Here is a 15,453-nt window from a genome sequence, read left to right on the forward strand (position 1 = left end):
ACAAGTATAATCAAAACTAACTTTGTACTATCTTTTAAATATATAAACGTAGAGAATGTATTAGTTTTAATACTGAGATATGCTTTATAATGCCTGGATCTAGACATTTTACTGTTGAAGCTATTAGAAAGGATTTGTCTGAAAAAACCAACGAAGTTGAAGTAGAAAAATGGCAAAAAATTGGCTATCTACTGGAACAAGAAGAAACGCCAATTGAGAAGAAATATTTGAAGAAAATACGTCGTTTGGAAATCAATAAGAATGATAATGATACCAAAGCAAATTTTTATAAATGTCTGAATGAAGGTGCTCTTCTCATCAAAGAATATATTCAGGCTGAAGGTATAAATTATTATTTTATAATTTATTACATATAATAATCAGAGATCGTGTTAATGTTAAAATGGTAATACTAATTAATAATTCTTACTTAAAGAGTTAACGTAAAGTTAATCATAGAGGCTTGTGTGTTTGTCCCATTTGTGTGTCATCCCAATTGCTATCTCAATGCCTCAGGGCCTTACTCTTGTGCTTCAAATGCACTCTCAATGCAATTCATTTAGGAAATTTTCAATTCGATCGGACCTGATTAAGTATAAAAAGATAAAATTGACAGCTAAAATAACTATGGAGCTGTAAATTTGCCGAATCAGGCCAGTTATTTTACTTATCTTTTACCCCCGGAAGCTCACAGAAAAATCTTCAAATAATTAGAGAATTAAGCATCAAATTCCAGTTTTAACGATGGAAACACAGCGAATTCAAACCCAGAACTTATAAAAAATAGGTTCTTGAAGGTGAAAGCGACCAAAATCCAAAAATCCATTGAAAACTCCAAAACCAATTCGTAGAATTTTTCAGTCACAAACAGTAATCCCTAAAATAGACAGCCGATCACGAACCTGACGGTCAAAATTCAAAACTCTTCATCTAATGTATCACACGAAGATCAATCATGATAGAGCATGATTTTCTCGAGGTATTTGGCTCAACTGTTTATATAACTTCCTCAATTAAATTATTCAAAATATAAAAAAATAAGAGTAAAATCTTATCAGGTTGTGCCCTTCTCCCTATAAGCAGGAGAATATCATAACCATACTCTCCTTCAAAGCAAAAGAGATGGAAAAAATTTCCTACGACAGGAAATTTACGTTGAGGTTAGTAGGAATGTCCGCTATTGTAATAGTAACTGAACAGAAGGCCCCCACTTCTCTGCAACGCCCCTGAGAGGCACTAAGGCCCGCCTTTATGGCTTAAATTTTTCTGCCAGCTTACCCAGACTCCTTCCTCCAAAGGTGCTATAAATCTATTCTCCTAAGCAAAAATGACGCTAAGGGGGATTAACGTAATTATATGTAAAACCTTTCATTTAATCGGAAATGTGAAGAGAATAGAAGTTGTAGACAATTCTTCTGTTATCGTTTTCCCAACAAAGTTTTACTTCAAAATTTTGATTAAGTTGTTTAAAATTAAGATAGTTTAAAAATTATTATTTTTAAATACCATGAACATTATTTAGGATTTGTTTCATCACTTCATCTTTTGCATCTCTTTATCATCGCTGAATCAATAATTTAAGTTTAATCTTCACATTTAAATAATGTAATTTAAGATTAATATAGATTAATGAAAAGTAATCTATATTCTGCGACACAAATATATTTCATTGTTTTGTTTATTTTAGTTGCTGATGTTTACATAGTAGAGGATGAGAAGATATATAAGATGTTCTACAAGCAAGGTTATCCCACTATTGGCGCTTCATGGCCTATTGGTAATTTTATTTTTTTAAGCTTTTATACCTGTGGTGGATCCAATAAGTTTTCAAGACTGTGAGGCGCACCTGTATACAAGGTGAATTCCACATACCTATGTAATGGATTGTAGGAAGGAAGTAAGAAAAAGAAAAGTACCTAGAAGAACATTTGTCATATCCCAGAGAACGGGGAATGAAGGATTAGAAGCAATGATGAGCTTGAAGAAATGTTCCTGAAACTGGATCCGGTGTATTCCAGAAAGTTTGGTACATGCGGAGCCGTTGACTGGGATTTACAAAAAGCTAATGGAAGATAACCTGGGAGGAAGAAGGTGTCTTGTCAGACATAAGGTGGAATGATAAATGGACAAATTATTAAAAGGAATGGGAGCCTAAGGATGTAGGAGACTCTCCCAAGAATTCAGTTTTTAGTGAATCTGGGTGTTCCTCCATCCTGATGACAAAACAAACCACTTCAGCTGGCGTGCCTCTAGGATCTCCTTCATCTCTTAGTTATTCCCTGATTTGCTCAATGCAGATGTAATCCCTTCTTGTTCTCTCCACAATACTTTTGAGAAAATTTCATCAACTGTCATTCTACTTTCCTTGTGGTTTGTTAATAATCTGCTTTCACAATACTTTTGAGAAAATTTCTGCAACTGTCATTCTACTTTCCTTGTCGTTCGTTAATAATCTGCTTCCACGATACTTTTGAGAAAATTAATGCAACTGTCATTCTACTTTCCTTGTCGTTTGTTAATAATCTGCTTTCAGCTCCATTCAGGAGTACAGGTAAACAGGCGAGTATTTGACCGGGATGATACAGCAACTTTTTCGCTAAAATCGACTAACTGAAAGTACCACTTTACATAATCGATTTTACAGTTTTCGGCGATTTTCTCGAAAATAGCTCAAATAATTTTGATTAAAATCGCTCTCAATGTAAAATATAATCAGCAAGGTCTTATCCTCCTTGAAAAAGTATGACAGAGCTTAAATGCTGAATTTTCAAAAACTCTTTCTCTAAAGTATATTATTCTTGTTTACTCGAAATAATTAACCATTTTGTAATGGTAATAGTAATAAAAATAGATAAATATGAACTATGAAAGAATTTAATAACTAACAAAGGGTGAAGTAAAGACAGGTTAAAGAATGAAAAATTGAAACAGCCGAGAGCGCCCAATCTCTCCCAATTCCATTCATTTGTATATTCTTTTGTTATGTTTTGTTAATCTGTTGTGTTCTCGGTAAGAACAAAGTTGAGATCCGTTATTCACACATCGAGGAACCTTTTTATTTATTATTTGAAATTTATAACAGTATAAAAAATACTATAAGTAAATGTGATAAATTTTTCAGAACACATGAAAATTTTGGGAAGGAACCACCCAATGGATACAAAAACAATATATTTTTTTTTTCGTATCCTCCTGAAAAAAATTTAAATTAATAATTGAAACGTACATATAGTGTGGTAGGCTATATGTACAGGTATGAAGGATACCTTGGATTGCCTTTTGGCATTACAAGGTTAGATGAAGGGTCCAGTGAAGGAGGTAAACGTATTTGGCTTACACCAATGGATTATTGGAACGGGGAGGGGCCGTTCTGCTGGTGGAATAGTGAGCTTAATTTATTTATTTATTTTTCTGATCCCTCTAAAACAGAAAGAAAACAATTAATAAGTGAATGCTTTATTAATGTGAAAAAGGAATAAATCGTATTGGGTATTACCTTTTACTACCTTTGGTATTTTAAGGTTATCTGTAATGTTTGTTTATTAATTGTGAAATGTCCATTCTATATGGCCCTATTATTAAAGAAAAAACCCGGAGGTAAGGGGCCTCCTCATGTTGATTTTCGCGTAAAATGAGAACTTTACGTTATTTGTTTGTTTTTTCGTACCCTCCTGAAAAAAATTGAAATTAGTAAGTGATACGTACATATAGTGTGGTATACTATATGTACAGCTGGGTATGAAGGATACCTTGGATTGCCTTTTGGCATTATAAGGTTAGATGAAGGGTCCAGAGAAGGTGGTAAACGATGGATTATTGGAATGGAGAGGGGCTGTTCCGCTGGTGGAATAGTGAACTTTATTTTTTTTTTCCCGATCCCTTTTACCCCCGATTTTAGAACCCTCTAAAACAGAAAGAAAACAATTAATTAGTGAATGCTTTATTGTGTGTAAAAGAAATAATCATATTGGGTATTACCTTTTACTACCTTTGGTATTTTAAGGTTATCTGTACTGTTTATTTATTAATTGTGAAATGTCCATTCTAAATGGTCCTATTATTAAAGAAAGAATCCGGAAGTGAGGGGCCTCCTCAGTGAACTTTATTTTGTTTTTTTCCGATCTCTCTAAAACAGAAAAGATACAGTGAATTAGTGAGTGCTTTACTGCGAAAAAAGAGGAATAAATCGTGTTGGGTATTACCCTTGGTATTTTAAGGTTACCTGTAATATTTATTTATTACTTGTGAAATATCCATCGATGATGGCATGTGTTTGCATTGAGCTTACTAGGAATAGGGAGGGGCTATTCCAAGTGAACATTATTTTATTTTTTTCCGATCCCTCTAAAAACAGAAAGAAAAGTGAATTAGTAAGTGCATTACTGTGTAAAGAAAAGTACTTCGTGCTGGGTGTTACCTTTTACTACCTTTGGTATTTTAAGGTTACCTGTTATGTTTATTTGTTATTGATGAGATATCCATTCTAAAATGGTGCTATTTTAAATCCGGAGGTGAGGGGCCTCCTCCAAATGAACTTTATTTTTTTTTCCCCGATCCCTCTAAAACAGAAAGAAAAAGTGAATTAATAGGTCCATTACTGTGAAAAATAAAAGTAATTCGTGTTGGGTCTTACCTTTTGCTACCTATGGTGTTTTAAGGTTACCTGTTATGTTTATTTATTATTTATGAGATAGAAAAAGGTGCTATTTTAAATCCGGAGGTGAAGATGAACTTAATGTTTTTTTTTCTTACCTCCTATTTTTATTTATTGAAACAAATACAAAATATATAGTACTTAAAAACTAAGAAATATATATATACACTACATACATTTAATCTTGGATTGCCTTACGACAGGAACTTTATTGGCGGTCTCTGTCCGCTGAGCCTGTCAGCTGATATCGAAGTAACAGTCGACTTTAACTTATATGTATACGTTTACAAACAGCGTATGGTCACCTGATACGTTATATCTTATAGTTAGTTTATAGATTTTTTTTTTTTTTTCTAGGACCGGGAACAATAGTTTCAGCGTATGTTGCTAACATGGGTCAAAACTTAATTCTTGACCATGACTCTGATTATGGGACCTTGTATCCTCTTGGTATAGGAAGAGGAGGTTGTTTTTTACTTCTATGTGTTTTTAAATTACAAATGGTAGTTATCATAAAATGAGATCGCATGTTCATATTAGTGAATGAAAATTTTTGTCTTAGGGCTCAAACCAGTACATCTCATTAGCACGCCTATATTAACACAAAATGGTGATTGCAAAGGTGTATTTGAATTCAGTAATATCTCTCCAAATAAGACTTTCACCAAAGTACGTTTTACGTCTCCTAAATACTATTGATTAAAATGCATGCCATTTTTTTTTTTAAACCATCTTTGAAAAACTTTAGGCCCAAACTGATATGTGTTCTTGCATGGTTGGATGGTTTGGACAATCCGTCACAATAAAGACAGTTCAATATGCTTCAAATGTTGATATATATCAGTCATTGTTTGATGCTTTAGGACGATTTCAAACTTATCATGGAGATCCAGAAATTCTGATTTCCGATGCTTTGGTGAGTAATGTGTTAATAAATAGATAACTTTTATGCTGTGTTAAAATAATTAATACTCTATACAAATCTATTGAACTAAAGTTTTCGTTTCTACTGATGTCTCAAATTTTAATTTTTAGTCAAATTATTCGAAATATGTGATTCCGTTTTTTATATTGTTGATGTTAGTGCGTTATGAATCAAAACCCTGCTCGATAATTTAGGACGGGGAATTACTATAAGAACCAAAAAAAAAGTCAAAGTCCTAGAGTCCAAGAGGAGAAACAATTGATTACTTAAATCAAAACTTTTTATGGATCAAAATTGATAAATCTATCAACCATAGCTAGAGGTAATAAAAACTGGCGGCTGATCCTAATATACAAAAAATTCATTATTGAGTTCTTTTAAGTAAAACAAAAATTGTTTTATTTCCTTTCAGAAAATGGTTTAGTTTTTACCTTGACTTTACCAAGAAGAAGAAGATACACGGCCCCTGGCATCTTAAATTTACTTTTTCTGTATTCTTTGTAAAGTCAAGGTAAAAACTAAACCATTTTAGTAAATTTAAGATGCACGGCCCCTGAAGTTTATTTTATTCCAGAAAAACCTAAAATTCTAGCTCATTTTTCATTTGGCATTCCTTATCCCTAAAACTGTGTAAAATCCATAAAAAGTATAGTAAATTATTTAAAACATGAACCCTAATTATGTAAGTCTAAGAGTTCTTAACATACAGCATTTCATAAACCAAAAGATTTATCAAAATATGTAGAAATCGACATTTCGTTTACTCATTATCTCCTACGAAGATATATGTTATAAGCACATTAAACTAATTTCAGTCATAATAGACATCAGTACGTCTAATGATTCTCAAAATATAGTTATTTCAGAAACACATTCACTAACTACTGAATTTTCGTTATGAAATGTTGTTTTTTTAAGAAAGTGTATCTTGGGAACTATGAAATTTGAACGACTTATAATTTAAATTTACTCTAATTAAAATAATGTTCTGTTAGGTTTTTTAGTGTTGAAGGTAGTTCAATAACTCCGAATAAAAAATATTTTTTTAATTTAAAATTGTATATTTAATTTTGAAACAGCTGCCATTTTTTTTATTGTTCCTAATTATGGTTGGCATACTCATCAATTTTCATTCGTTAATTCATCAATTTTCACTCATCAATCATTGACTAATAACTAAATTTAGTTTTTGTTAAAGTAATCAAAATTGGGGTGAGATAACCGTTATTTCTTTCTCCCGGGTTCTTGGACTCCTAGTTATTTACCACAGGAACCATTAAGAATCTTCAGCCCGGATGGGAAGGAGAAGGTCGGTGGTGCATACTTTGTCGAACAAAAAGTCGACTGTGGGGACCTGCAATTTCCGCTGTCGTGGAAGTTTTTCTCTTCCAAAAATATTAAACTACAGAACTCTGTTGGTTGAAGAAAAATGAAATTTAAAGGATAAGTTAGTAAATGAGTTGTTGTACAATTGTATGATTAAAGAACGAACGATGGCGCCTGGCTTTGAATATAGAACATAAAAGAAAACACTAATTAGTCGTGATTGATAGTTACTACGAAAATTTTATATTGCTTACTCAATAACTTTTATCAAAAGTATTTATTTAATTATATTGATCCAGAAAGTACTAAGAAACGCTGTACCAATGGATAAAGTAAATTATTATGAAGTACATGATGGTCCTGAGCTGAGGTGCAGATTACGAGCTCAAGTGGGGAATGACAAGTGGCAAATCTTTCCTGAGTACACGTGAGTTATGTTCCATTAACCAACATTAAAAAAAAAAAAATTAAGCAGTGACTGATATTTATTTTTTAGACGATGCTTAGCTCATGGTGGTTATTCTTCATCATATACGTTAGTTGGTCAATATTTTATGTGATGGTTGACAATTTTATGATCTCTTTTTCGTAACTACGTTTATGAGAAATCACTTGGGATCGTTAAGAGAGAAATTTATTAATTTTTAACTGAATTTACCAAATCATAAAGAAAGAAACTGGTTCTCATTGGTTAGAAACGCGTTGGGAAATTTTGACTTTAAGTCCTAGTGAGCTATCTAGAATAGAAATAGATAGTAATTATAATTATCTAAAAGCGACTTTTGGGGAAACAAAATATTTAAAAAATAAGCATGGATCAAATAGCTTATTCGCTTTACCTTTTGATGTTTTTTTTGTGGCTGTGAACTTAATTATCTTCAAAATGAGTTACTATATATATCTTCTAATATTTTTTTTTCGTTTTGATTAGTCCAGGCTTATCGCACATGAGAAAAACCATATTAAATTCTATTTATGTCAGAATCGATTAATAATATAAAATAATATATACTTGGTTAACGGCTTCAACCGATTTATAACTTTAAGTGCTAACTAATATATTTCAACCTTGACTATATGTGCCTTATAAGTATTAGCAATGTGAAGTAATTTTTATATTTATGACAGATTAAAAGGGGAAGATATCATTAGAATGGTACTAATAAATAGAAATATTAAAAACATGTCAAGAGAAGATATTTCATTACTTAAAGGACCGATGAAACACCAGTTCAGAGGCGTATTTTCTTATCTGTGTGTTCCAATTGGCATAAAAATAATTCGAGGTTTGGTATCATAAAAGTGAAAATCCTAAAAGTTTAATTAATGATTATGAAAATTATAATTGAATGCCCCTTACAGGAGTTGTGGAACTTATAAATAAGAAAGACGCAGATGCGTTCGCTGACAGTGACGTGGATGAAGCCGTGAGGTGTGGTATCCATTGTGTTGCAGGCCTCTTCTATAGCAAATTGTACTCGAAAAAACAAAAAATTGTAAGTTCTCTTTAAAACATTATTTTTATTCTGGATTTTCTTTTTAGGAAGTTTGATAAATTAATTTCTATAAATTTTTGAGGTTAAAAAACTTCCAAAGATGAATATAAACTATTTTATGTTTTTCTTCATTGTTTCGGGACAATTGTCCCATATTCATACACTTTTATAATCCCCATATTTGTCATACTTTCAATAGTGAAATTGAATGATGGATGTTTGTCATGGGACAATTGTCACGAAACAATAAAATTGTTTATTGTATATGTGTATATATAGTTGACCGTAAGTTACAGCCTTAGTCAGCTGTTACTTCGATGTCAGCTGACTGAGGAGATCAGCTGATCGCATGTATATAAAGAAATGTACCGAACCCAATAAAGTTAAACGCCAACCGGAATAGCTCCTCCTATTCCTAGTACGCTCACGGCAGACTCATGCCATCATTGACGACACCGCCTTCAGCGGACCCGGCAGCTCATTTTATAATGCCACACTGGCAATCCAAGATGTAACTCACCTGTATATATACACTTATCTCTATGTATATAATTAATTTATTGTTTTTTTTAATTTTTTTTCTAGGAGGTCAGGAAAAAAAAAAAAAAAAAAAAAAAAAACCAATAAAGTTAGTATGTTACAGCAGTTCACACGAGTTACATCTTATTCCTTCTTCTCTTTTTTAGAAATTTGGCTTTCGCCGATACTTAACTGGTGCCGAAACCCGGGAACTTTAAATACCGGATTAATTTTCAGTCTAAAAGAAATTTTTTTTTTTATTGTTCTCTTTGAATTATGACCAGTAACGGGTTAGTGAGAAAATCAGTTCTGAACCTAGAGAATATATACCAAATCAACCAACCTCAAGCTGCAGTCAACCAAACTCAAACTGCAGTCAACCAAACTCAAGCTGCAGTCAACCAAACTCAAGCTGTGGTCAACCAAACTCAAGATGCAGTCAACCAAGCTTTAGCAGCTGCCAACCCACCTCCGCAGGTGATTCAAACATTACCAGAAGTCTCTTTAGCGCAATTTCATGCCACGACGCTAGAATGGATCAAGGTCCGTACGGCAAAATTTTATACAACCTTGGGGAAGATTAGATAATGAAGATGATGTTGAGACGTTTTTGAACCATGTCGATCTTGTTGTTGATACAACCGGACCTGCAAAGGCATGTGTTGCATCTTATCCGGAATTACTAAAACCCAATAGTCGGTTTGATCAGATGGTAACAATACTGCGAAAACGCTTCCAGGGATTTATTAAACCCGAGCAGCGATTATTAGAGCTAAACTCCGTCGAACAACTTCCGGGAGAGGGGGTTCGTGATTATGCCGATAAATGTCGAAGGTTAGGAGAGCTGGCAACTCCTAAGTCGTCTTCAGTTGAAGAAGCTAGCTGGGTAAGAAGTAGTTATGAAAAAATCATTATGGCTGCATTTATAAAGGGCCTTCAGCCAGAAATTAGGCAGCAATTACAGTTTGAGCCTACGTACAAATTTTGTACCGGCTTTCGTGGTTTAAACCAAATTACCAAAACGGACGCTTACGCACTCCCATTGATTGTTGAAACGCTAGAGCGTATGGGATGAAGCAGATTCTTCTCTAAAGATAAGACCATAGATTGAGCTAGTGGTTATCATCAGATACCAATCTGGCGGGAAGATCAGAGAAGACTGTCTTTACGACGGAGTGAGGACACTTCGAATATAAAAAGATGCCTTTACTTTAGTTAATGCACCGCCAACATTTCAGAGACTGATGGATCAGCTACTTTCAGAAGTAAAAGGGGATGAATGTCTAGTATATCTTGATGATATTGTCGTCCAAAGCGCAAATATAGAGGAACACTGTCAGCGATTGGAAAGGGTGTAGCGCGACAAAACGACTCTCTCTATCTAGCGATACTAGCTCGAATGGGTAGGTCTCTTCTAACGTTGGGCCCAGTGGAACCTGCAAGCCTCTTTGGCGCTTTCTTATGTTACAAGATTGGCAATTTCGTACATATGTTGCTACATCATTTATTACGCCGGGCCAGTTGAATCTATCCTGAATTCGTGCTGCCGTGCGAATTTCCCCTGGGTGACACGCCCACAAGGAATCGTGATTTTCCTCAATAATAAAAGAACGTAACAAAACTGGAACCATCCCATCATCTTCAATGCATCAGTAAAGGATGAAGCAGCTGAGGTTACTCTTATTGTTGGGCAATGGTTCAGTGAAAAGAAGCTCTCCCTAAACTACGAAAAGACTCGACACTTGTTCTTGAAAGGGAAAATGAGAGGCTTACTTCACAAAGTTGTATTGGAGAATAAAATGATAAAACCATCACCGGAAGTTAGGTTTCGAGGCGTTCTTTTGGGCGAAAGGTGTGACTTTACCAATCACTTAAAGGAAGTAAAAAGTAATACTGTCTTTCGCTACAGCTGCCTCAATAATATAGCAGGAACGTCCTGGGGCCTGAAATATAGGTGCAGAGAAATATTATACAAAGCTGCCTTCTTGCCAATCGCCCTCTATGCTGTACCTACTCACGTATTCAGATCTTAAATTATTGGAACAGGCACAAAGGAGAGCTCTATTACTTGTGACTGGAGCTTATAGGACTGCCCCTACTTCAGCCTTGCAAGTAATTACGGGCCAATAGACCTTCGAATCCAGATTGCCATGGCCAAGTACAATATTGAGAAAGGCTTGCCCGTGTAGGGTCAAATTGTTTCGTCAGGTCTAGCGGAAGATTCGAAAAAGTTTCTAGTAGAATCGACGACATTGTCTTATCCGAATGGCAAATGAGGTGGGATAACTGTTCAACTGGAAGACTGAATCATGAGCTCCTCCCAGATGTCAGAAAAAGGGTCAAAAATGAATGGGTTGAGACAGACCACTGGACGGTGCAGCTTCTTACAGAGCATGGCAACATCAATTCAAAGTTACACTTCTTCAAAAAAGGGATGACCCTAATTGTAACTGCGGAGCTGTGGAAGATGTAAAACATATTATTTTTGACTGCTCTATGTACACAGGTGAGTTCTCCTTGCTTGATTGGCTTAGAAGAACTCATGGCAACTCCCGATATGTTTGGGGCATTCAAAAAGTTTGCAAAGAAGGTGTTCCAAATAAAAGCCTGATTACCAAATGATTAATATAATTAATTATATGTTTACAAATGTAACAATCATATGTATATAGAGTATTTAACAATTCTATGTATACATAGCAGACCCACTTGAATGTAGGTAGGAAGTTACTGGAGCCCTGTTTAGTGGGAACAGCTCTCGAGTTGCAGGCAACCCATTAGCTTTGTTGTTAAAAGTAGTGTACCATTGTTATAAAGATTAAGCAATGCCTCACTTTGGTTCAGAGACACTTTGGACCAACGTGAGTGCAGGCCTGAACACTTGGGAACTTTGCTTCCTGTGATGCAGGAGGCTTGGTGACCGAGTCCTTTCTTGACAGATAATTAAACAGTTAGGAAGTTTGGAACGTACCGCTGCTATAGGGTTGCCCTAAGATACAGCGGGGAAAAAGAAGGATAAAAAAAAAAAAATAATGTAGTGACACAATAAGTAATAAGTTTACATGTCAACTTATACTGATACCAGGCAGATCGGGGAGATTGGATAAGAGATGCATGGAACCTCTTATTGTCTAGTTAAGCAGGAGTGAGGGAGCTACGGGTTAGTGCAAGAATAAGGAGAATAAAGTGAAGTTTCATGTAACTCCACTTTTCAAAAAAGGGGAGCATATGTAATAGACGAGACAGAAGAATTGATTATGGCAGCGCATGCGCGAGAGGTATCGGGCAGAGAGGGAGAGAAAAATCATATGTTCTGTTGTTGGATGTTTTTAATCGATGGACATTGATGTAAAGTCTAGTGTATTTTTGGTTTTTCTGTGAGCTAAGTTAAGTTGAAAAACTGTGTATTGAGAAGTGATCTTTCTCTCTCCCTGCCACGACCAGCTGAGTACAAGTACTTACGCGTCATTGTTCACTTTTGGACATAAATACCAAATGTATGAATTTTAATTATAGGTTAGATTATAAGTTAGTAATAAGTACATAGATATATATTTAGGGATAAGGTAGATATAATTAGAATAAGATAGGATAGGGCCTTTGTTGTTTGTTAACATTGTTCTTTTTAATTTACAATTAGTTTAAGTAAAACTGTATTTCAATAAGCATTAAAAACACATGTTTCTTGTTGTGAATATGTGAGTTAAAACAATATTAATTAACCTAGCAATTTGAATCAAATAAAAGTTAAATAATTTTATTGGGACAATTATTTATAATTTGCTTTGTTGGTTTCATTCGTCTTTTTGTGCGCTGAAATGTCACAACCTGATTGACCATGGCTTACTCACTCCCCCCTAGTTTTGATCATGATACGCTCTTGGATATAGTAAAGGGCTCGCAAATACTCTATGAAAAATCGGACCATAGATGAAACACGTCGATTAGATAGAAATTCCACCCAATTCCTATATTTTCTGTTTCTTTTGCGACCTCTGGCCGGGTTAACATGTAATTAATGAACCTCAGGAAGAAGCTGGTGAGAGGAGGTTTATCAGAAAATAATTTCCAACTTGCCTGCTTAATAGATAGAGGTATCACTTTTTTACTTAACCATTTTTCCTCTTTTATGACGTAGGTCTAGTCCTCCGAAACTAACTTAATTCCAAAGCACTCACTCTATTGTTACAATAGAAAACTGAGTGGTTTCAATTAAAAATCGGAAGCTAGGTTGCGCTTGAGCTGACGGAACTCTACAAAAATCGGGGGACATTCCGTCCTACTAAAAGTCAGAATATTGCTTCACTATTCTTAGAAAATAATCCATGTAACTATTAATAAAATAGACCCGGAAAAATGGTATAATTCTGTCATTATATAAATAGATAAATGCCTCAGTATAACGGCGGATAATTAAGGTAAAATGAATCCTGAAACGATTTGGTGCTTTAGATGGAACAAATTTCCCGCTCCGAATATATATAATTATATTATTAAATTAAACATATAAGACACTCATGTTGTTGTTATTATAGTATGCTATGTGTGAAAACCAAAATAAAACCCTGGCACATCACATGACTCCTTGCTCCCATGAATTGGATCTTGTGGCATATCAAAAGGCCAATTTGACTATGCCCGATAATTTTTTCACGTAAGTGGAATGATATTGTTTAGATTAATCAAATTATTTTGATTTGTATATTTTTATCTTTGAATACAAAAATTAATTATACGAAATTTTAGGAAATAGAATATTTAATAGTTGGATAATTCCGTGATCTACATTAGTTAATTTCAAATTTGCCTTTAAACCAATTGGGTGAATACAGATTACTGTGAAATAATAAATTAAGAACGCGTTTCGATTCCCGATCACTTTCATTAATTTATATTGTTTTCCTCATTCCATTGACCGCGTAATATTCTAATTAAGGCTTTGAGGACCATAGTAGTCCAACTCACTGGCCTCGTTCGAAGTGCATGTAAAAAACCCTTCGGATAAAGGATTATACGAAAATTTTGAGTTGCCCTTTTAGACCAGTTTTAGAAATGGGTCCTTGAATTTCTGCCATTTCATTTTCATTAAGTGACAGGAAGATGAACCATTTTTACATTACAAAATAAAGAATCAATCTATTATTTTATTTTATTTTGTTTATTTTATTGATGCAATGTAATGGTATATTGTGTACAACCTCGTTAAGGTACGCCGTCGGCAGCAACAATACAGAAGCGCTCTTTACAAAAAATTACTGCACCTCAAAATGACTGCTTCTCTAATTAGTGTACATACCGGTCGGCTTTGAGGTCTCTTAGCAGCCACCAGCTACTGTCGTGCGACATATTGCACACATATCTTCTTTTGGCTGCGATTATCTACGGTCATACTTTGCCATCATTGTCCACCTATGTCCATGACCATCATCATTAACAGGTCAAACAAATAGATATTAGTTTTAACAAGCAGGCATCATACAGATAGACATTAGTCTCACGTGTCCTTCATTTATTGTTCATCAAATATTTTTGTTTTAGTTTATTTGTTTGTTAAAGAAGACTTTTATTTGATTAATTTAGTTTGTAATAATTAATTTTGTTTAATCTCTCTATTATTTTTATAAATTACAAATTTTTATTTGTTTAATTCATTTTACTCACATTACTAACCCTATACTTTACTTTAATTTTAGATATTTTATTTATGATTAATACTTTAGTTATAAATACATTTATGTCCTTGTACAATAGTTGATTGTAGTGTTGATCTGTAGCTCTACAGAATTTCGTATCTTTTCATTTTTTTTTTCAATTTCAAGTCATCTATTACGATTACCAATAAAGGCAGAACATGGCATCTGCATTGTTTCAGAAATTCCTTTAGACGTTTGATTCCGTTCGCAACAATTTGCAATAATAAACCTTTTTAATTGAAAAAGAATTAACCTTCTTTCAAAATTTGAGGTTTTGAGCTACGAAGAATAAAATAATTGAATAAATAAAATCCTTTCATCTGTCGATTGCTGCTTTTAGTGCAGGATGCAGGTACTGGTAATCCATCTCATACAACTACATCTGCAAATAATTTTCAAAATTAATTTCTATGACACTTAACACTGAAACACATTTCAGGCGGTTCTAAAACTTTTAGTAATTAATTTAACGAATTTTACTTTTACTGGAGTAACGAATTTTACCTTTTTTTATTAGAAGATAGTTGACCTTATGAAGTAGATTGTAGGAAGATAGTCCGGGTGGTGGTCAATATAAGTACCAAAATAGTAAAATAAAACTATTTATTGTTATCCGATGTTTCACCCCACTAGAGTAGAGTAGAGATCCCAAAACATATTCATTTTTATAAAAATTAGATACTAAACATAAAATTTAATTAGATTAATTATTTTATATATTCTTGTTTGAGAGTGGTTTAATTTATTCTTAATTTAAACAAATTTGATCCTTTTTTAAAAAAAAGGAATATTTAAGTTGCAAATGTGAATGAAGGAAGGAAGAAAAGTGTTTTATAAAAG

At 33.7% G+C, this 15,453-nt stretch overlaps 1 protein-coding gene across 2 annotated transcripts in view; it reads left to right on the plus strand.

Moving 5' to 3' along the window:
- The window catches only part of LOC106684367 (cAMP and cAMP-inhibited cGMP 3',5'-cyclic phosphodiesterase 10A), a 25,081-nt gene continuing 9,628 nt past the window's right edge, over positions 1-15,453 (plus strand). The window contains exons 1-9 of one of the 2 annotated variants that reach the window (XM_014426411.2): positions 1-342; positions 1,688-1,777; positions 5,012-5,119; positions 5,217-5,323; positions 5,403-5,570; positions 7,205-7,332; positions 8,034-8,191; positions 8,268-8,401; positions 13,456-13,574. In XM_014426411.2, the coding sequence (XP_014281897.1) occupies positions 90-342; positions 1,688-1,777; positions 5,012-5,119; positions 5,217-5,323; positions 5,403-5,570; positions 7,205-7,332; positions 8,034-8,191; positions 8,268-8,401; positions 13,456-13,574 (1,265 nt within the window). In that variant the 5' untranslated portion in view covers positions 1-89. The other variant, XM_014426412.1, reaches the window with a different exon arrangement.

Source organism: Halyomorpha halys, unplaced genomic scaffold (assembly GCF_000696795.3).
Source record: "Halyomorpha halys isolate HHAL.00 unplaced genomic scaffold, Hhal_1.1 Scaffold574.1, whole genome shotgun sequence".
Classification (NCBI taxonomy): Eukaryota; Metazoa; Arthropoda; class Insecta; order Hemiptera; family Pentatomidae; genus Halyomorpha; species Halyomorpha halys.